Raw genomic sequence first — 21,405 nt, forward strand, 5'->3', positions numbered from 1 at the left:
ATTAGAGAGAGAGAGGATCAGAGAGAGAGAGAGGATCAGAGAGAGAGAGAGGATTAGAGAGAGAGAGGATCAGAGAGAGAGAGAGGATCAGAGAGAGAGAGAGGATCAGAGAGAGAGAGAGAGGGGGAGAGGATCAGAGGGAGAGAGAGGACCAGAGAGAGAGGGGGTCAGGGAGAGAGAGAGAGAGAGAGTCAGGGAGAGAGAGAGAGGACCAGAGAGAGAGAGAGGGAGGTTCAGTGAGAGAGGGGGAGAGAGAGAGAGAATCAGAGAGAGAGAGGATCAGAGAGAGAGAGGATCAGAGAGAGAGAGAGGATCAGAGAGAGAGAGAGGATCAGAGAGAGAGAGAGGATCAGAGAGAGAGAGAGTGGGGGAGAGGATCAGAGGGAGAGAGAGGACCAGAGAGAGAGAGAGAGAGAGGATCAGAGAGAGAGAGGATCAGAGAGAGAGAGAGGGAGGTTCAGAGAGAGAGAGGGGGAGAGGATCAGAGGGAGAGAGGATCAGAGAGAGAGGAGGTTCAGAGAGAGAGAGAGGGAGGTTCAGAGAGAGAGAGGGTCAGGAGAGAGAGAGAAGGGGTCAGGGAGAGAGAGAGAGGACCAGAGAGAGAGAGAAGGGGTCAGGAGAGAGAGAGAGGACCAGAGAGAGAGGGGTCAGGGAGAGAGAGAGAGAGAGAGAGTCAGGGAGAGAGAGAGAGAGGATCAGAGGGAGAGAGGACCAGAGAGAGAGAGAGAGGGATCAGAGAGAGAGAGAGGATCTGAGAGAGAGAGAGGGATCAGAGAGAGAGAGGACCAGAGAGAGAGAGGATCAGAGAGAGAGAGAGAGGGGGAGAGGATCAGAGGGAGAGAGAGGGGGAGAGGATCAGAGGGAGAGAGAGGACCAGAGAGAGAGAGAGAATCAGAGAGAGAGAGAGGATCAGAGAGAGAGAGAGGATCAGAGAGAGAGAGAGAATCAGAGAGAGAGAGAGGATCAGAGAGAGAGAGGATCAGAGAGAGAGAGGATTAGAGAGAGAGAGGATCAGAGAGAGAGAGAGGATCTGAGAGAGAGAGAGGATCAGAGAGAGAGAGAGGATTAGAGAGAGAGAGGATCAGAGAGAGAGGATCAGAGAGAGAGAGGATCAGAGAGAGAGAGAGGATCTGAGAGAGAGAGAGGATCAGAGAGAGAGAGAATCAGAGAGAGAGAGAGGATCAGAGAGAGAGAGAGAGGATCAGAGAGAGAGAGGATTAGAGAGAGGATCAGAGAGAGAGAGAGGATTAGAGAGAGAGAGGATCAGAGAGAGAGAGGATCAGAGAGAGAGAGAGGATCTGAGAGAGAGAGAGGATCAGAGAGAGAGAGAGGATCTGAGAGAGAGAGGATCAGAGAGAGAGGATTAGAGAGAGAGAGGATCAGAGAGAGAGGATCAGAGAGAGAGAGGATCAGAGAGAGAGAGAGAGGATCTGAGAGAGAGAGAGGATCTGAGAGAGAGAGAGGATTAGAGAGAGAGAGGATTAGGAGAGAGAGGATCAGAGAGAGAGGATCAGAGAGAGAGAGGATCAGAGAGAGAGGATCAGAGAGAGAGAGGATCAGAGAGAGAGAGAGAGGGGGAGAGGATCAGAGGGAGAGAGAGAGGGGGAGAGGATCAGAGGGAGAGAGAGGACCAGAGAGAGAGAGAGAATCAGAGAGAGAGAGGATCAGAGAGAGAGAGAGGATCAGAGAGAGAGAGAGAATCAGAGAGAGAGAGAGGATCAGAGAGAGAGAGAGGATCAGAGAGAGAGAGAGGATCAGAGAGAGAGAGAGGATCAGAGAGAGAGAGAGGATCTGAGAGAGAGAGAGGATAGAGAGAGAGGGATCAGAGAGAGAGGATCAGATAGAGAGAGGATCAGAGAGAGAGAGAGGATCTGAGAGAGAGAGAGGATCAGAGAGAGAGAGAGAATCAGAGAGAGAGAGAGGATCAGAGAGAGAGAGGATCAGAGAGAGAGAGAGGATCAGAGAGAGAGAGAGGGATCAGAGAGAGAGAGAGAGGGGGAGAGGATCAGAGGAGAGAGAGGACCAGAGAGAGAGGGGGTCAGGGAGAGAGAGAGAGAGAGAGTCAGGAGAGAGAGAGAGGACCAGAGAGAGAGAGGGAGGTTCAGTGAGAGAGGGGGAGAGAGAGAGAGAATCAGAGAGAGAGAGGATCAGAGAGAGAGAGGATCAGAGAGAGAGAGAGGATCAGAGAGAGAGAGAGGATCAGAGAGAGAGAGAGGATCAGAGAGAGAGAGAGTGGGGGAGAGGATCAGAGGGAGAGAGAGGACCAGAGAGAGAGAGAGAGAGAGGATCAGAGAGAGAGAGGATCAGAGAGAGAGAGAGGGAGGTTCAGAGAGAGAGAGGGGGAGAGGATCAGAGGAGAGAGGATCAGAGAGAGAGAGAGGGAGGTTCAGAGAGAGAGAGAGGAGGGTTCAGAGAGAGAGAGAGGGTCAGGGAGAGAGAGAGAAGGGGTCAGGGAGAGAGAGAGAGGACCAGAGAGAGAGAGAGAGGGGTCAGGGAGAGAGAGAGAGGACCAGAGAGAGAGGGGTCAGGGAGAGAGAGAGAGAGAGTCAGGGAGAGAGAGAGAGAGGATCAGAGGGAGAGAGGACCAGAGAGAGAGGAGAGGATCAGAGAGAGAGAGAGGATCTGAGAGAGAGAGGATCAGAGAGAGAGAGGACCAGAGAGAGAGAGATCAAGAGAGAGAGAGAGAGAGGGGGAGAGGATCAGAGGAGAGAGAGAGGGGAGAGGATCAGAGGGAGAGAGAGGACAGAGAGAGAGAGAGAATCAGAGAGAGAGGAGAGAGAGTGATCAGAGAGAGAGAGAGGATCAGAGAGAGAGAGAGGATCAGAGAGAGAGAGAGAATCAGAGAGAGAGAGAGATAGAGAGAGAGGATTAGAGAGAGAGAGGATCAGAGAGAGAGAGAGGATCTGAGAGAGAGAGAGGATCAGAGAGAGAGAGAGGATTAGAGAGAGAGAGGATCTGAGAGAGAGGATCAGAGAGAGAGAGGATCAGAGAGAGAGAGAGGATCTGAGAGAGAGAGAGGATCAGAGAGAGAGAGAGAATCAGAGAGAGAGAGAGGATCAGAGAGAGAGAGAGGATCAGAGAGAGAGAGAGAATTAGAGAGAGATCAGAGAGAGAGAGGATTAGAGAGAGAGGATCAGAGAGAGAGGATCAGGAGAGAGGATCTGAGAGAGAGAGAGGATCAGAGAGAGAGAGAGGATCTGAGAGAGAGAGGATCAGAGAGAGAGAGAGGATTAGAGAGAGAGAGGATCAGAGAGAGAGGATCAGAGAGAGAGAGGATCGAGAGAGAGAGAGGATCTGAGAGAGAGAGAGGATCTGAGAGAGAGAGAGGATTAGAGAGAGAGAGAGGATTAGAGAGAGAGAGGATCAGAGAGAGAGGATCAGAGAGAGAGAGGATCAGAGAGAGGAGGATCAGAGAGAGAGAGGATCAGAGAGAGAGAGAGAGGGGGAGAGGATCAGAGGGAGAGAGAGAGGGGGAGAGGATCAGAGGGAGAGAGAGGACCAGAGAGAGAGAGAGAATCAGAGAGAGAGAGAGGATCAGAGAGAGAGAGAGGATCAGAGAGAGAGAGAGAATCAGAGAGAGGAGAGGAACAGAGAGAGAGAGAGGATCAGAGAGAGAGAGGATTAGAGAGAGAGAGGATCAGAGGAGAGAGAGGATTGAGAGAGAGAGAGGATCAGAGTGAGAGAGGGATTAGAGAGAGAGAGGATCAGAGAGAGAGGATCAGAGAGAGAGAGAGGATCAGAGAGAGAGAGAGGATCTGAGAGAGAGAGGATCAGAGAGAGAGAGAGAATCAGAGAGAGAGAGAGGATCAGAGAGAGAGAGGAGGATCAGAGAGAGAGAGAGGATTAGAGAGAGGATCAGAGAGAGAGAGAGGATTAGAGAGAGAGAGTATCAGAGAGAGAGGATCAGAGAGAGAGAGAGGATCTGAGAGAGAGAGAGGATCAGAGAGAGAGAGAGGATTAGAGAGAGGATCAGAGAGAGAGAGAGGATTAGAGAGAGGATCAGAGAGAGAGAGAGGATCAGAGAGAGAGAGAGGATTAGAGAGAGGATCAGAGAGAGAGAGAGGATCTGAGAGAGAGAGAGGATCAGAGAGAGAGAGAGGATCAGAGAGAGAGGATCAGAGAGAGAGAGAGAATCAGAGAGAGAGAGAGGATCAGAGAGAGAGAGAGGATCAGAGAGAGAGAGAGGATTAGAGAGAGGATCAGAGAGAGAGGAGAGGATTAGAGAGAGAGAGGATCAGAGAGAGAGGATCAGAGAGAGAGAGAGGATCTGAGAGAGAGAGAGGATCAGAGAGAGAGAGGATCTGAGAGAGGGAGAGGATCAGAGAGAGAGAGAGAGGATTAGAGAGAGAGAGGATCAGAGAGAGAGGATCAGAGAGAGAGAGGATCAGGGAGAGAGAGAGAGGATCTGAGAGAGAGAGAGGATCTGAGAGAGAGAGAGGATCTGAGAGAGGGAGAGGATCAGAGAGAGAGAGAGAGGATTAGAGAGAGAGAGGATCAGAGAGAGAGGATCAGAGAGAGAGAGGATCAGGGAGAGAGAGAGAGGATCTGAGAGAGAGAGAGGATCTGAGAGAGAGAGAGGATTAGAGAGAGAGAGGATCAGAGAGAGAGAGAGGGGAGAGGATCAGAGGAGAGAGAGGACCAGAGAGAGAGAGAGAGAGGATCAGAGAGAGAGGGAGGTTCAGAGGGAGAGAGAGGGAGGATCAGAGAGAGAGAGGGTCAGGGAGAGAGAGAGAAGGGGTCAGGGAGAGAGAGAGAGGACCAGAGAGAGAGAGAAGGGGTCAGGGAGAGAGAGAGAGGACCAGAGAGAGAGAGGGAGGTTCAGAGAGAATGAGAGGGAGAGAGAGAGAATGAGAGAGAGAGAGAGAGAATCAGAGAGAGAGAGGATCAGAGAGAGAGAAAGAGAGAGGATTAGAGAGAGAGGATCAGAGAGAGAGGGATCAGAGAGAGAGAGAGAGAGGATCAGAGAGAGAGAGGATCAGAAAGAGAGAGGGAGGTCAGAGAGAGAGAGAGAGGATCAGAGAGGAGGATCAGAGAGAGAGGGAGGATCAGAGAGAGAGGGAGGTTCAGAGAGAGAGAGGGAGGATCAGAGAGAGAGAGGGAGGATCAGAGAGAGAGGGAGAGGGGGAGGATCAGAGAGAGAAGAGAGAGAGAGAGAGGATCAGAGAGAGAGAGAATCAGAGAGAGAGAGGGAGAGAATTCAGAAGAGAGGGAGAGGATCAGAGAGAGAGAGAGGGAGAGAGGGATCGGAGAGAGAGAGAGGGAGAGAGAGAATCTGAGAGAGAGAATCAGAGAGAGAGAGGGAGAGAGGGAGAGAGAGGATCAGAGAGAGAGAGGATCAGAGAGAGAGAGGGAGAAAATCAGAGAGAGAGAGAGGATCAAGAGAGAGAGAGAGAGGATCAGAGAGAGAGAGAGGGAGAGAGAGGATCAGAGAGAGAGAGAGAGAGAGAGGATCAAGAGAGAGAGAGAGAGGATCAGAGAGAGGAGAGAGAGAGAGATCAGAGAGAGAGAGAGGGAGAGAGAGGATCAGAGAGAGAGAGAGAGAGAGAGGATCAGAGAGAGAGAGAGAGGATCAGAGAGAGAGAGAGGGAGGGAGAGGATCAGAGAGAGAGAGATGTGGAGATGCCGGTGATGGACTGGGGTTGACAATTGTAAACAATTTTACAACACCAAGTTATAGTCCAGCAATTTTATTTAAATTCACAAGCTTTCGGAGGCTTCCCCCTTCCTCAGGTGAACGATGTGAAAATCGTTCACCTGAGGAAGGGGGTAGCCTCCGAAAGCTTGTGAATTTAAAATAAAATTGCTGGACTATAACTTGGTGTTGTAAAATTGTTTACAAGAGAGAGAGAGAGAGAGAGAGAGGATCAGAGAGAGAGAGAGAGAGAGGATCAGAGAGAGGGAGAGAGAGGATCGAGAGGGGAGAGAGGGAGAGAGAGGATCAGAGAGAGAGAGAGAGAGGGAGAGAGAGGATCAGAGAGGCAGCAGGAGTGAGCTGGAGTCCTTTCCCCGCCCTGTGTCTCTAGGAGGTCACACTCACCGGCAGTCCCAGTATATTTTCCCAGTTTCAGTTTGTATTTCTGGGCTGCGCTGTCCACCACAAAGTTATCGTAGGTGGCGTGAGCAAGTCATCTTCGTTTCTCAGGTCTACACGCAGCTCGTAACGCCCCTGTGAGGTCACTCATGGATGTTCTCCAGACCTAAAGTGTAGGAGGAGCTCAGGATTAGCGAGAGGCCCGGGGGTGGGGGGCGATGGGGGGCGATGGGGGAATAACATCACCAACAGATGAAAACAAGGGGCAGGAAAAGACCAGTGGGTCCAACAGGCCTGTCCCACACCATGTGATGGCTGGAGCATCATTACCAGGTATTTCTGACTCCCCCACACCTCACCCCCCCCTCCCGCCTCTCACCTCATCCCCCTCCCCCTCTCACCCCCATTCCCTTCTCACCTCCCTCCCATCTCCCCTCTCACCCCTCCAACTCCCCCTCTCACCCTCCTGTACACTCCCCTCCAATCCCCTCCTCACCCCCTCCCATCTCCCCTCTCACCCCCTCCAACTCCCCCCTCTCACCCTCCTGTACACTCCCCTCCTATCCCCTTCTCACCCCCTCCCATCTCCCCTCTCACCCCCTCCAACTCCCCCCTCTCACCCTCCCCCACACTCCCCTCCGATCCCCTTCTCACCCCCTCCCATCTCCCCTCTCGCCCTTCCCCGCACTCCCCTCTCACCCCCCTCCATCTCCCCTCTCACTCTTCCCGCACTCCCCTCCTCACCCCCCCTCCCATCTCCCCTCTCACCCCCTCCAACTCCCCCCTCTCACCCTCCTGTACACTCCCCTCCTATCCCCTTCTCACCCTCCCCATCTCCCCTCTCACCCCCTCCAACTCCCCCCTCTCACCCTCCCCACACTCCCCTCCTATCCCCTTCTCACCCCCTCCCATCTCCCCTCTCACCTCCCCCACACTCCCCTCCTATCCCTCCTCACCCCCTCCCATCTCCCTCTCACCCCCTCCAACTCCCCCCTCTCACCCTCCCCCACACTCCCCTCCTATCCCCTTCTCACCCCCTCCCATCTCCCCTCTCACCCCTCCAACTCCCCCCTCTCACCCTCCCCCACACTCCCTCCAATCCCCTTCTCACCCCCCTCCCATCTCCCCTCTCACCCCCTCCAACTCCCCCCTCTCACCCTCCTGCACACTCCCCTCCCATCTCCCCTCTCACCCCCTCCCATCTCCCCTCCACTCCCTCCCCCACATCACCCACCCATTCCTCCCCCCCCCCTCATTCCCTCTCAAGAAAAAATCCAGGGGCCAATAATATTGGAAAATTCCTCTCCGACCCCCCCCCTCAGAACCTCGAAACCATTCCAGGTGATCACATTGACCGAGTGTTATCGAGCAAGGCACTTACCATCGAAATGAAGCGATCTCTGCTCCATTCAAGAACTGAACATTGAAAGTCAAGAATATTAAAAGGAAGGACAACAATTAAACATTTTTCAGAGCCTGGTCCCTTCTCAAAAACTTTGTTAACTGCATGGCTGGATAAAGTGGGTCAGACACTGTCCTTTCCCCCTCTGGGACTGGGTGGTACAGTGGGTCAGACACTGTCCTTTCCCCCTCTGGGACTGGGTGGTACAGTGGGGTCAGACACTGTCCTTCCCCCTCTGGGACTGGGTGGACAGTGGGTCAGACACTGTCCTTTCCCCCTCTGGGACTGGGCGGGACAGTGGGTCAGACACTGACCTTTCCCCTCTGGGACTGGGTGGTACAGTGGGTCAGACACTGTCCTTTCCCCCTCTGGGACTGGGTGGGACAGTGGGTCAGACACTGTCCTTTCCCCCTCTGGGACTGGGTGGTACAGTGGGTCAGACACTGTCCTTTCCCCCTCTGGACTGGGTGGGACAGTGGGTCAGACACTGTCCTTTCCCCCTCTGGGACTGGGCGGGACAGTGGGTCAGACACTGACCTTTCCCCCTCTGGACTGGGTGGTACAGTGGGTCAGACACTGTCCTTTCCCCCTCTGGGACTGGGTGGGACAGTGGGTCAGACACTGTCCTTTCCCCCTCTGGGACTGGGTGGTACAGTGGGTCAGACACTGTCCTTTCCCCCTCTGGGACTGGGCGGGACAGTGGGTCAGACACTGACCTTTCCCCCTCTGGGACTGGGTGGTACAGTGGGTCAGACACTGTCCTTTCCCCCTCTGGGACTGGGTGGGACAGTGGGTCAGACACTGTCCTTTCCCCCTCTGGGACTGGGTGGTACAGTGGGTCAGACACTGTCCTTTCCCCCTCTGGGACTGGGTGGGACAGTGGGTCAGACACTGTCCTTTCCCCCTCTGGGACTGGGTGGGACGGTGGGTCAGACACTGTCCTTTCCCCCTCTGGGACTGGGTGGGACAGTGGGTGAGACACTGTCCTTCTCCCTCTGGGACCGGGTGGGACGGTGGGTCAGACACTGTCCTTTCCCCCTCTGGGACTGGGTGGGACAGTGGGTCAGACACTGTCCTTTCCCCCTCTGGGACTGGGTGGTACAGTGGGTCAGACACTGTCCTTTCCCCCTCTGGGACTGGGTGGTACAGTGGGTCAGACACTGTCCTTTCCCCCTCTGGGACTGGGTGGTACAGTGGGTCAGACACTGTCCTTTCCCCCTCTGGGACTGGGTGGGACGGTGGGTCAGACACTGTCCTTTCCCCCTCTGGGACTGGGTGGGACAGTGGGTCAGACACTGTCCTTTCCCCCTCTGGGACTGGGTGGGACGGTGGGTCAGACACTGTCCTTTCCCCCTCTGGGACTGGGTGGTACAGTGGGTCAGACGCTGTCCTTTCCCCCTCTGGGACTGGGTGGTACAGTGGGTCAGACACTGTCCTTTCCCCCTCTGGGACTGGGTGGTACAGTGGGTCAGACACTGTCCTTTCCCCCTCTGGGACTGGGTGGGACGGTGGGTCAGACACTGTCCTTTCCCCCTCTGGGACTGGGTGGGACAGTGGGTCAGACACTGTCCTTTCCCCCTCTGGGACCGGGGTGGGACGGTGGGTCAGACACTGTCCTTTCCCCCTCTGGGACTGGGTGGGACAGTGGGTCAGACACTGTCCTTTCCCCCTCTGGGACTGGGTGGTACAGTGGGTCAGACACTGTCCTTTCCCCCTCTGGGACTGGGTGGTACAGTGGGTCAGACACTGTCCTTTCCCCTCTGGGACTGGGTGGTACAGTGGGTCAGACACTGTCCTTTCCCCCTCTGGGACTGGGTGGGACAGTGGGTCAGACACTGTCCTTTCCCCCTCTGGGACTGGGTGGGACGGTGGGTCAGACACTGTCCTTTCCCCCTCTGGGACTGGGTGGGACGGTGGGTCAGACACTGTCCTTTCCCCCTCTGGGACTGGGTGGTACAGTGGGTCAGACACTGTCCTTTCCCCCTCTGGGACTGAGGCACATTGTAGGGCCAGTATTGTGGAAGCTTCACTCCAGATGAGCTGGGATTGATTTGATATGGACACTGGGGATTTAAGTGGGAATGCAATAACTTCTCCAACAGTGACATCCCTCACCCAGACCACCAGAGAATCCAGCCCAAAAAAATCAAATAGACACTAGTCAATGTCCTGTGGTGTTGCACAGACCAAGTGTAGTCTTCAGGAGAAGTGAGATTGGAGGACGAGGGATAAGTGGACCAGGGTTGTGCAGACATAACTCAGCCACCATTTTAAAGCAACACACTCTCTCCTTATTTTTCTATTTCCGTTATAAATTCCCGTGTCCATATTTAGAATGGGTCCTGCCTATGTAAACTTGTCACACTGTAATTACACCCTCTTGCCATTGATGGCGTTGCAGTGCCCCCACTGGCGGGAGGATGTAATTACAACGTGACAAGTTTACATAGGCAGGTCCCATTCTAAACGTGGACCGAAGAATTAATCATAAAAAGTAGTTGACCGGGAGCGTATTGAAAATTTTTTTATAGATTCCAGATGGAAGCATGAATATTTTGAACACGTGAGTATGGTAAAGAGACCCTGGGATATTTATTAACAAGGTAAGAAAGCGTTATTGTTCTCGCCTTCTGCTGTTCAGAACTCGAAGATTTAAAGTATGACGAAGATTGAAGGTGTTTTGCAGTGTGCTGAATTGCTCCCTTCTCCAGCTGGCCTCAGCTGGGACCCCAGTGGAGACCAGAGGAGGTGTTATTAACCCCTCTGAGCCGGTGAAACCCTTACCCAGCCAGTGCTCCTCAGCAAGCTCCCCGAAGCCAGTCACATAGGCCTTCCAAGTCCGCATGAAGTTGACCTTGCCGTTCATTCTCCTCTGGATAACCTTTAGGGGGGAACGAGGAAAATGACCATCACTGATACCCTGCCTCTACGGTGCTGGAAGGACAAGCTGAGGGAACATCACCAGCTCAGTGTGTGATCGCCAGCTTGGGAATACTTACGGGGATATTAACCCTTAACGTGCTGGGACAGGAAAAGGTGGAGTGACTTTAACCTTTAATGTTTCGGCTCTGACCCCATGTCCCACCTCTGACCCCGGGTCCCACCTCCAAGACCTGTTAGCTGAGAGCTATCAGTCACAGGATCCTAGCAGCTCATCATAAAATGATACAGCATTCGGCCATTCGGCCCATCGTGCCTGTGCTGGCTCTTTGAAAGAGCTATCCAATTAGTCCCACCCTCCTGCTCTTTCCCCATAGCCCTGCAAATTTTTCCTTTTCAAGTATTTGTCCAATTCCCTTTTGAAAGTTATTATTGAATCTGCTTCCACCGCCCTTTCAGGCAGCGCATTCCAGATCAGAACAACTCGCTGCGTAAGAAAATATTCTCCTCATCTCCCCTCCTGGTCCTATAGCTTCGGTCTGGGCCCCTGACCCTCCCTCTAAGAGAGTCGTACTTACGAGCCAGCCCCCTCCGTCGGTGCTCATGTCGCAGTAAGCTTTCAGCGGCTTGTCCTTGCTGTTGTTGAGGTAGAGAGTGACAACACCGGACTCTGTCCTCCCGTTGATCTGTTCCTCCGCACAGTCCCTGGGGAACGGGACGAGTACACCGACTATGGGAAGAATGAGAGAGAGGATCCCAGTGTGAGACATCCCGGAGTGCCTGCCGGCGGAGGAGGAGGAGAATCCCGTTTCGCCGTGTCGGCAACTGGGAACGAGTGGAAAGTCTGAACTTACGTGGCCCCTTTAAGGAGAGCGATGGCGACACAGCAAAACAGCTCGCGGAGGACGCGGGGGGTGGTCACAGCTAACTTGCCCGGTTACAGTTGTGTAGCGGTTATGATATTGGGCCAGTAATCCAGAGACCTGGACTAATAATCCAGAGAGCGAGAGTTCAAATCCCCACCAGGGCAGTTTGAGAATTTAAATTTAAAAAAAAAATCTGGAAATAAAAAGCTGGGATCAGTAAAAGTCACCATGAAGCTGTCGGATTGTCGTAAAAACCCAACTGGTTCATGAATGTCCTTTACAACAACAACAACATGCATTTATATAGCGCCTTTAACGTAGTAAAACGTCCCAAGGCGCTTCACAGGAGCATTATCAGACAAAATTTGACACCGAGCCACATAGGGAGATATTAGGACAGGTCGGTCAAAGAGGGAGGTTTTAAGGAGCGTCTTAAAAGGAGGAGAGAGAGGTAGAGAGGCGGAGAGGTTTAGGGAGGGAATTCCAGAGCTTAGGGCCCAGGCAGCTGAAGGCACGGCCGCCAATGGTGGAGCGATTAAAATCGGGGATGTGCAAGAGGCCAGAATTTTAGGGAAGGAAACCTGCTGTCCTTACCCGGTCTGGGTCTATGTGACTCCAGTCCCCACACCAACATGGTTGACTCTTAACCACGCTCTGAGACGGCCGAGCAAGCCAATCAATTGTATCAAATTTTCTCAAGGGGCAACTAGGGGATGGCCAATAAATGCCGGCCTTGCCAGCCACGACCACAGCCCAGAGCTCGCTGCTGATGGCGGGGGGGGAGAGCTGGGGGTTGGGGGTTAGGGTCCAGGAATGTTCAGGCCCAAACACATACCTGTGGTGAAGTGTACAGTAATGGCGGCCGTCCTCTGGCCGTTCCGAATGGCGTGCAGCCTCACTGTGTACCTCGTGCCGGGCAGCAGATGGCTCAGTCCATGGCTCGTCGCCGTGGCGTCCAAGGTCACTCGCTGTGGACAGAAGGAGACCGACAGAGTCAGAGGCGGGAGGGAAAAGCCCCTGAAATTCACCTTGGGCAGGCATCGCCTGTCATACCCCCTGCCCGATATTCAGCTCCCATTGGACGTTGACCAAACGAGGCGAACTTCCACCTGCTCATTCTACCCACCACTCCTGTCCAGACCCTGGGTGGAATTTTTCCAAACTTCCCCTCGTCACCTCCCAAATCCAACGGGCGTGTTACAGGATGATCGCCGTCAGCGCAGCCGCGGTATTCCGAGTGGTGAGGCGGAGGTCCAGCTGGTCCCTCGCGGAAACCTTACCCACAGGTCCTTGAGTCAATCAGTGCCCCAACACATGTAGCAATTTGCCTCTTTACATGCGATGGCCGGTATAACCGGGAGGGGAGGGGGGGCGATTTACACCTGAATGAACCTCCTTACTGCTGGAACCCTGGACACGGGGACCCCAGACACGATCGAGGACCCCGGACACGAGGACACGATCGAGGACCCCGGACACGAGGACACGATCGCGGGCCCCAGACACGAGGACACGATCGAGGACCCCGGACACGAGGACACGATCGAGGACCCCGGACACGAGGACACGATCGAAGACCCCGGACACGAGGACACGGTCAAGGACCCCGGACACGAGGACACGATCGAGGACCCCGGACACGAGGACACGATCGAGGGCCCCGGACACGAGGACACGGTCGAGGACCCCGGACACGAGGACACGATCGGGGACCCCAGATACGAGGACACAGTCGAGGACCCCGGACACAAGGACACGATCGGGGACCCCAGACACAAGGACACGATCGAGGACCCCGGACACGAGGACACGATCGAGGACCCCGGACACGAGGACACGATCGAGGACCCCGGACACGAGGACACGATCGCGGACCCCGGACACGAGGACACGATCGAGGACCCCGGACACGAGGACACGATCGAAGACCCCGGACACGAGGACACGATCGAGGGCCCCGGACACGAGGACACGATCGAGGGCCCCGGACACGAGGACACGATCGAGGACCCCGGACACGAGGACACGATCGGAGACCCCGGACACGAGGACACGATCGAGGACCCCAGATACAAGGACACGATCAAAGACCCCAGACACGAGGACACGATCGAGGACCCCGGACACGAGGACACGATCGAAGACCCCAGATACGAGGACACGATCAGGGACCCCAGACACGAGGACACGATCGAGGACCCCGGACACGAGGACACGATCGAAGACCCCAGATACGAGGACACGATCAGGGACCCCGGACACGAGGACACGATCGAGGACCCCGGACACGAGGACACGATCGAAGACCCCGGACACGAGGACACGATCGGGGACCCCAGACACGAGGACACGATCGAGGACCCCGGACACGAGGACACGATCGAGGACCCCGGACACGAGGACACGATCGAGGACCCCGGGCACGAGGACACGATCGAGGACCCCGGACACGAGGACACGATCGAGGGCCCCGGACACGAGGACACGATCGAGGGCCCCGGACACGAGGACACGATCGAGGGCCCCGGACACGAGGACACGGTCGAGGACCCCGGACACGAGGACACGATCGAGGACCCCGGACACGAGGACACGATCGAGGACCCCGGACACGAGGACACGAACGAGGACCCCGGACACGAGGACACGATCGAGGACCCCGGACACGTGAACACGATCGAGGACACGATCGAGGACCCCGGACACGAGAACACGATCGAGGACCCCGGACACGAGAACACGATCGAGGACCCCGGACACGAGGACACGATCGAGGACCCCGGACACGAGGACACGATCGAAAACCCTGGACACAATCGAAGACTCAAGACACGAGGACACGATCGAGGACCCCGGACACGAGAACACGGTCGAGGACCCCGGACACGAGGACACGATCGAGGACCCCGGACACGAGGACACGATCGAGGACCCCGGACACGAGGACGCGATCGGGGACCCCGGACACGAGGACACGATCGAGGACCCCGGACACGAGAACACGATCGAGGACGCCGGACACGAGAACACGATCAAGGACCCTGGACACGATCGAAGACCCCAGACACGAGGACACGATCGAGGACCCCGGACACGAGGACACGATCGAGGACCCCAGATACAAGGACACGATCAAGGACCCTGGACACGATCGAAGACCCCAGACACGAGGACACGATCGAGGACCCCGGACACGAGGACACGATCGAGGACCCCAGATACAAGGACACGATCAAAGACCCCAGACACGAGGACATGATCGAGGACCCCGGACACAAGGACACGATCGAAGACCCCGGACACGATGACACGATCGAAGACCCTGGACACGAAGACATGATCAAGGACCCCGGACACGAGGACACGATCGGGGACCCCGGACACGAGGACACGATCGAGGACCCCGGACACGAGAACACGATCAAGGACCCTGGACACGATCGAAGACCCCGGACACGAGGACACGATCGAGGACCCCGGACACGAGGACACGATCGAGGACCCCAGATACAAGGACACGATCAAGGACCCTGGACACGATCGAAGACCCCAGACACGAGGACACGATCGAGGACCCCGGACACGAGGACACGATCGAGGACCCCAGATACAAGGACACGATCAAAGACCCCAGACACGAGGACATGATCGAGGGCCCCGGACACAAGGACACGATCGAAGACCCCGGACACGATGACACGATCGAAGACCCTGGACACGAAGACATGATCAAGGACCCCGGACACGAGGACACGATCGGGGACCCCGGACACGAGGACACGATCGAAGACCCCAGACACGAGGACACGATCGAGGACCCCGGACACGAGGACACGATCGAGGACCCCGGACACGAGGACACGATCGAGGACCCCGGACACGAGGACACAATCGAAGACCCCAGATACGAGGACACGGTCGAGGACCCCGTACACGAGGACACGATCGAGGACCCCGGACACGAGGACACGATCGGGGACCCCGGACACGAGGACACGATCGAAGACCCCAGATACGAGGACACGGTCGAGGACCCCGTACACGAGGACATGATCGAGGACCCCGGACACGAGGACACGATCGAAGACCCCAGATACGAGGACACGGTCGAGGACCCCGTACACGAGGACACGATCGAAGACCCCAGATACGAGGACACGATCGAGGACCCCGTACACGAGGACACGATCGAGGACCCCGGACACGAGGACACGATCGAAGACCCCAGATACGAGGACACGGTCGAGGACCCCGGACACGATCGAGGACCCCGGACACAAGGACACGATCGAAGACCCCGGACACGAGGACACGATCGAGGACCCCGGACACGAGGACACGATCGAGGGCCCCGGACACGAGGACGCGATCGAAGACCCCGGACACGATCGAGGACCCCGGACACGAGGACGCGATCGGGGACCCCGGAAACGAGGACGCGATCGGGGACCCCAGACACGAGGACGCGATCGAGGACCCCGGACACGAGGACGCGATCGGGGACCCCGGACACGAGGACGCGATCGAGGGCCCCGGACACAAGGATGCAATCGAGGACCCCGGACACGAGGACGCGATCGGGGACCCCGGACACGAGGACGCGATCAAAGACCCCGGACACCTCGTGTAGGCGATTGGATAACGTGAGGCGAACGGCTGAACTGTTTTCTTCTCCCACTGTTGATGCCTTGGACCCAGACAAACGTTTCAAGTCTTCCTGTCGTTCATGACCCTGGAAACTTGGGTAATTCACTGGACTGGGAGATGTGAACCAGAGAGTAAACACTCTGCCCGGGATATACAGATCGTTCCATAACCGGCATCGATGACATCGACATTAATGCGAATGGATAATGGTCATCGGTATAAATGTGGCCATTTTAAGCGGTGAGGACTGTATTGGCAAAAGTGAGCAGTCAGATCCCAAAACCTCGACTCCCTGCCGATTTAACCCAGTCAGAAACCCGCCAATGGTGAAGATGCAACTCACCCGCGTTTTTGATCAGAGGCCCGTGTATGAAACACAGACCTGCGTTTTTAATCACGGGCCCGCGTTTCATAGGGAAAGTCCTGCTGTCCATTCAGGCCCGTCCCACCCAGGGATGGTGCTGCCTCGTAATCCATAAATCCCCGCCCCCTGCTCCCTCCACACCCCTCCCCACCCACTCACACTCCTGGGGGGGGGGGCGGGGGGGGCGGTGAGAACATTTGCACTAATCCCAGCCCCCCCTGCCTTTCAATGTACTCTCCTCACACTGAGGTTTCCCACAGGAGGTGTGTGGGATGGGGGTGGGTTTTGAGATATTCTGTGGGAAAGGTCTTTCACTCCCTGTGGTGGATATCGAAAGGAATGGGAAATTCCCCCGAGCGTCGCACGGTGATAAATGTTATCGGCAGAGTTGAGGAGCGCTTCCCACGGGCTCCTCGGAGTGGCGGGTGTCTTTCTGGGCCCAGCCGCCTGATCGCGGACACTTGCCTGAGTTTCGCTGCCTGCGGTCCCGTAGAGCAGGAGGTAGCCGGTCACCGAGGCTCTCGGGGCTTTCCAGGAGACCAGGGAGCCGCTCGACGAGACATTGCGCACTGTGACCTCGCTCGGCTGATCAGAGTCTAGACGGGGAAGAGGATGAAAGTTAGGAAGAACTTGCCTTTATACACAGTGCCTTTCACCATCTCAGAATGTCCCAAAGCGCATTAACAGACAATGAGGTACTTTTCTTGAAGTGTAGTCACTGTTGTAATGTGGGAAATGCAGCAGCCAGTTTGCGCACAGCAAGATCCCACAAACAGCAATGTGGTAATGGATAATGACCAGAAAATCAGTTTTTTAGTGATGTTGGTTGAGGGATAAAAATTGGCCCCAGGACACCGGGGAGAACTCCCCCCTGCTCTTCTTCAAAATAGTGCCCACAGAATCTTTTACGTCCACCTGAGGGGGCAGATGGGGCCTCAATTTTACGTATCATCCAAAAGACGGCAGCTCTGACAGTGCAGCTCTCCCTCAGTACTGCCCCTCCGACAGTGCAGCTCTCCCTCAGTACTGACCCTCCGACAGTGCAGCGCTCCCTCAGGACTGACCCTTCGACAGTGCAGCGCTCCCTCAGTACTGACCCTCCGACAGTGCAGCGCTCCCTCAGTACTGACCCTTCGACAGTGCAGCGCTCCCTCAGTACTGACCCTCCGACAGTGCAGCGCTCCCTCAGTACTGACCCTCCGACAGTGCAGCTCTCCCTCAGTACTGACCCTCCGACAGAGCAGCTCTCCCTCAGTACTGACCCTCCGGCAGTGCAGCTCTCCCTCAGTACTGACCCTCCGTCAGTGCAGCTCTCCCTCAGTACTGACCCTCCGTCAGTGCAGCTCTCCCTCAGTACTGACCCTCCGACGGTGCAGCTCTCCCTCAGTACTGATCCTCCGTCAGTGCAGCTCTCCCTCAGTACTGACCCTCCGACAGTGCAGCTCTCCCTCAGCACTGACCCTCCGACAGTGCAGCTTTCCCTCAGTACTGACCCTCCGACAGTGCAGCTCTCCCTCAGTACTGACCCTCCGACAGTGCAGCTCTCCCTCAGTAGTGACCCTCCTACAGTGAAGCACTCCCTCAGTACTGTCCCTCCGACAATGCAGCGCTCCCTCAGTACTGACCCTCCGACAGTGCAGCTCTCCCTCAGTACTGACCCTCCGACAATGCAGCACTCCCTCAGTACTGCCCCTCCGACAATGCAACTCTCCCTCAGTACTGACCCTCCGACAGAGCAGCTCTCCCTCAGTACTGACCCTCCGACAGAGCAGCTCTCCCTCAGTACTGACCCTCCGACAGTGCAGCGCTCCCTCAGTACTGACCCTCCGACAGTGCAGCTCTCCCTCAGTACTGACCCTCCGACAGTGCAGCGCTCCCTCAGTACTGACCCTCCGTCAGTGCAGCTCTCCCTCAGTACTGACCCTCCGACAGTGCAGCGCTCCCTCAGTACTGACCCTCCGACAGTGCAGCTCTCCCTCAGTACTGACCCTCCGACAGTGCAGCGCTTCCTCAGTACTGACCCTCCGTCAGTGCAGCTCTCCCTCAGTACTGACCCTCCGTCAGTGCAGCTCTCCCTCAGTACTGACCCTCCGACGGTGCAGCTCTCCCTCAGTACTGACCCTCCGTCAGTGCAGCTCTCCCTCAGTACTGACCCTCCAACAGTGCAGCTCTCCCTCAGCACTGACCCTCCAACAGTGCAGCTCTCCCTCAGTACTGACCCTCCGACAGTGCAGCTCTCCCTCAGCACTGACCCTCCGACAGTGCAGCTTTCCCTCAGTACTGACCCTCCGACAGTGCAGCGCTCCCTCAGTACTGACCCTCCGACAGTGCAGCTCTCCCTCAGCACTGACCCTCCGACAGTGCAGCTTTCCCTCAGTACTGACCCTCCGACAGTGCGGCGCTCCCTCAGTACTGTCCCTCCGACAATGCAGTGCTCCCTCAGTAATGACCCTCCGACAGTGCAGCTCTCCCTCAGCACTGACCCTCCGACAGTGCAGCTTTCCCTCAGTACTGACCCTCCGACAGTGCAGCTCTCCCTCAGTACTGTCCCTCCGACAATGCAGTGCTCCCTCAGTAATGACCCTCCGACAGTGCAGCACTCCCTCAGTACTGACCCTCCGACAGTGCAGCACTCCCTCAGTACTGACCCTCCGACAGTGCAGCACTCCCTCAGTATTAACATCTGACAGTGCAGCGCTCCCTCAGTACTGACCCTCCGACAGTGCAGCTCTCCCTCAGTACTAACCCTCCGACAATGCAGCACTCCCTCAGTACTGACCCTCCGACAATGCAACTCTCCCTCAGTACTGACCCTCCGACAGTGCAGCGCTCCCTCAGTACTGACCCTCCGACAGTGCAGCTCTCCCTCAGTACTGCCCCTCCGACAGTGCAGCTCTCCCTCAGTACTGACCCTCCGTCAGTGCAGCTCTCCCTCAGTACTGACCCTCCGACAGTGCAGCGCTCCCTCAGTACTGCCCCTCCGACAGTGCAGCGCTCCCTCAGTACTGACCCTCCGTCAGTGCAGCTCTCCCTCAGTACTGACCCTCCGACAGTGCAGCGCTCCCTCAGTACTGACCCTCCGACAGTGCAGCTCTCCCTCAGTACTGACCCTCCGACAGTGCAGCTCTCCCTCAGTACTGCAGTGGGAATGTCAGCCTGGAATTTGTGCTCAAGTCTCTGGACTGGGGACTTGAACTCACAAACCTTCTGCCTCAGAGGCGAGAGAGAGACAGAGAGAGAGTGCTACCCACTGAGCGACGGCCGATACCTTACGAAGAGACCATCGAAAGAGGGCGAGAGGGAGCTTGCTCACCCTCTACAATTGGCGTCTCCTTCCTTCCTGGGGGACACGTGGTTTCCCCATCTATAGTTGTGCTCCAGGGGGCTCTCTCACATCCAGTGGCCTCCGATGCCCTGGGGAGTGATGGTCACCCAGGACCACTCCAGCGTCACTCTTGGTGGGGGGGGGGGGGGGTAGGAAGAGAGGAGAGCGGCAGCGAGGCACGATGTCAGGAAAAGCCTCGACCCGCCCACCCCCACCTCCCTCTGATATTCAATCCCTGTTGGGGGAGGGATCTCACTTCCGATCAGCTCCTCCCCACAGAAACTATCCCATGGTCAGGAGTCGAGTCGTGCGGGAGATCCTGGGTCCTGGGTTTGACCCCAGCCCTCAATACCCCATGGTCCTGTAGGAGGCAGAGTGACCCAAGGCTGAGGGATGGAGACTGTACCAGAGAGATCTGAGACTGGGGGGATTCAGACTGCACCTCCTTTTGAGGGGGGGCGGGGTGGAGGTCAGACGGGTCTCCCTCTGTACAGAAATGCCCTCTGGCACTGCCGCAGCCCGTCAGGATTGGCGAGGTGTTGGTAATAATCGGATGTGAAACGAGGCCCGCAGCCTGGACTCCCTCCCGGGGGCCCGGTCTCCCTCCCGGGGGGCCCGCTCTCCCTCCCGGGGGGCCCGCTCTCCGTCCCGGGGGCCCGTTCTCCCTCCCGGGGGGGCCTGGTCTCCCTCCCGGGGGGGCCCGGTCTCCCTCCCGGGGGCCCGCTCTCCGTCCCGGGGGCCCATTCTCCCTCCCGGGGGGGCCTGGTCTCCCTCCCGGGGGGGCCCGATCTCTGTCCTGCGACCTGCTCTGCTGACGGTGCTCCCTGAATTACTCACCGGTGACGAAGGTTGTGTTGATAACTGAGCTCTTCCTCGTTCCCTTGACACTGTGGACACCGGCCTTGTACTCAGTGTTGATCTGGAGACCGGTCAGTTGGAGTTCGGCAGTGTTACCCGGGACAGTCCTAGTTACATTTTGAACTACGAGAAACAATAAAGGAAAATATTCAGAGCCCGTTAGAATCCGTGGCTCAAAGGGGAAAAGTATTTCATTCATCCTGTATTTATCATCGTGCCTTCTGAAATTATTGTGAAGGGATTCCCCTCATCCATGACTGTAAGGCCTGGGGGCCTGGTTAAGAGAGGGCTCCCCAAGGCCTGGGGCCTGGTTAGAAAGGGTCTCTCCAAGCCTGGGGCCTGGTTAGGAGGGGACTCCCCAAGGCCTGGGACCTGGTTAGGAGGGGACTACCCAAGGCCTGGGGCCTGGTTAGGAGGGGACTCTCCAAGCCTGGGGCCTGGTTCGGAGGGGGACTCCCCAAGGCCTGGGGCCTGGTTAGAAAGGGTCTCTCCAAGCCTGGGGCCTGGTTAGGAGGGGACTCTCCAAGGCCTGGGGCCTGGTTAGGAGGGGACTCCCCAAGGCCTGGGGCCTGGTTCGGAAGGGACTCTCCTTTAACAGTGATTGCAGGATCTAGAGTTTTGTCTGTGAAGGGATTCTGACACAATCGAAGATTAATCCCAACGCAGTGAGCGGTGACAGTGAGGGTGGAAATGCCCAGGTTAGTGACAGCGAGGGGGGGCGCGGGTGGGGGTGGGAAGAGTTTTCCGACCTGCGCACGGTGTTACAATCACCTTCCATCGTTCGCCACTCACCGGTTCTCCCACCGTAGGTGATGACGTAGTGATCAATCGCAGCAACGGCCGGTCTCCAAACCAGGAGGGCCGCAGACTCCGTGACATTAATGGCTTTCAGATCGGACGCAGCATCGGGGGCTGAACAAACAGAGCAATGTGGAGATCATTCAATGCTTGGTGACACTTTACACACTAGTAAAGGGAGGGTTAACTTTACTCGTTTTAACCCTGTACTTTATTCTTTAATTGCTGCTTTTA

The 21,405-nt window shown here is 56.5% G+C and overlaps 1 protein-coding gene across 1 annotated transcript in view; it reads right to left on the reverse strand.

Annotated features, from left to right (window-relative positions):
* The window catches only part of LOC137305077 (tenascin-X-like), a 152,094-nt gene that overhangs the window by 2,680 nt on the left and 128,009 nt on the right, over nucleotides 1-21,405 (reverse strand). Inside the window, 9 exon segments of the mRNA XM_067973854.1 lie at nucleotides 6,038-6,124; nucleotides 6,127-6,177; nucleotides 6,180-6,197; nucleotides 10,218-10,314; nucleotides 10,892-11,043; nucleotides 12,015-12,147; nucleotides 16,656-16,786; nucleotides 20,353-20,496; nucleotides 21,166-21,285. Of these exon segments, the coding sequence (XP_067829955.1) occupies nucleotides 6,038-6,124; nucleotides 6,127-6,177; nucleotides 6,180-6,197; nucleotides 10,218-10,314; nucleotides 10,892-11,043; nucleotides 12,015-12,147; nucleotides 16,656-16,786; nucleotides 20,353-20,496; nucleotides 21,166-21,285 (933 nt within the window).

Source organism: Heptranchias perlo, chromosome 39, assembly GCF_035084215.1.
Source record: "Heptranchias perlo isolate sHepPer1 chromosome 39, sHepPer1.hap1, whole genome shotgun sequence".
NCBI lineage: Eukaryota > Metazoa > Chordata > Chondrichthyes > Hexanchiformes > Hexanchidae > Heptranchias > Heptranchias perlo.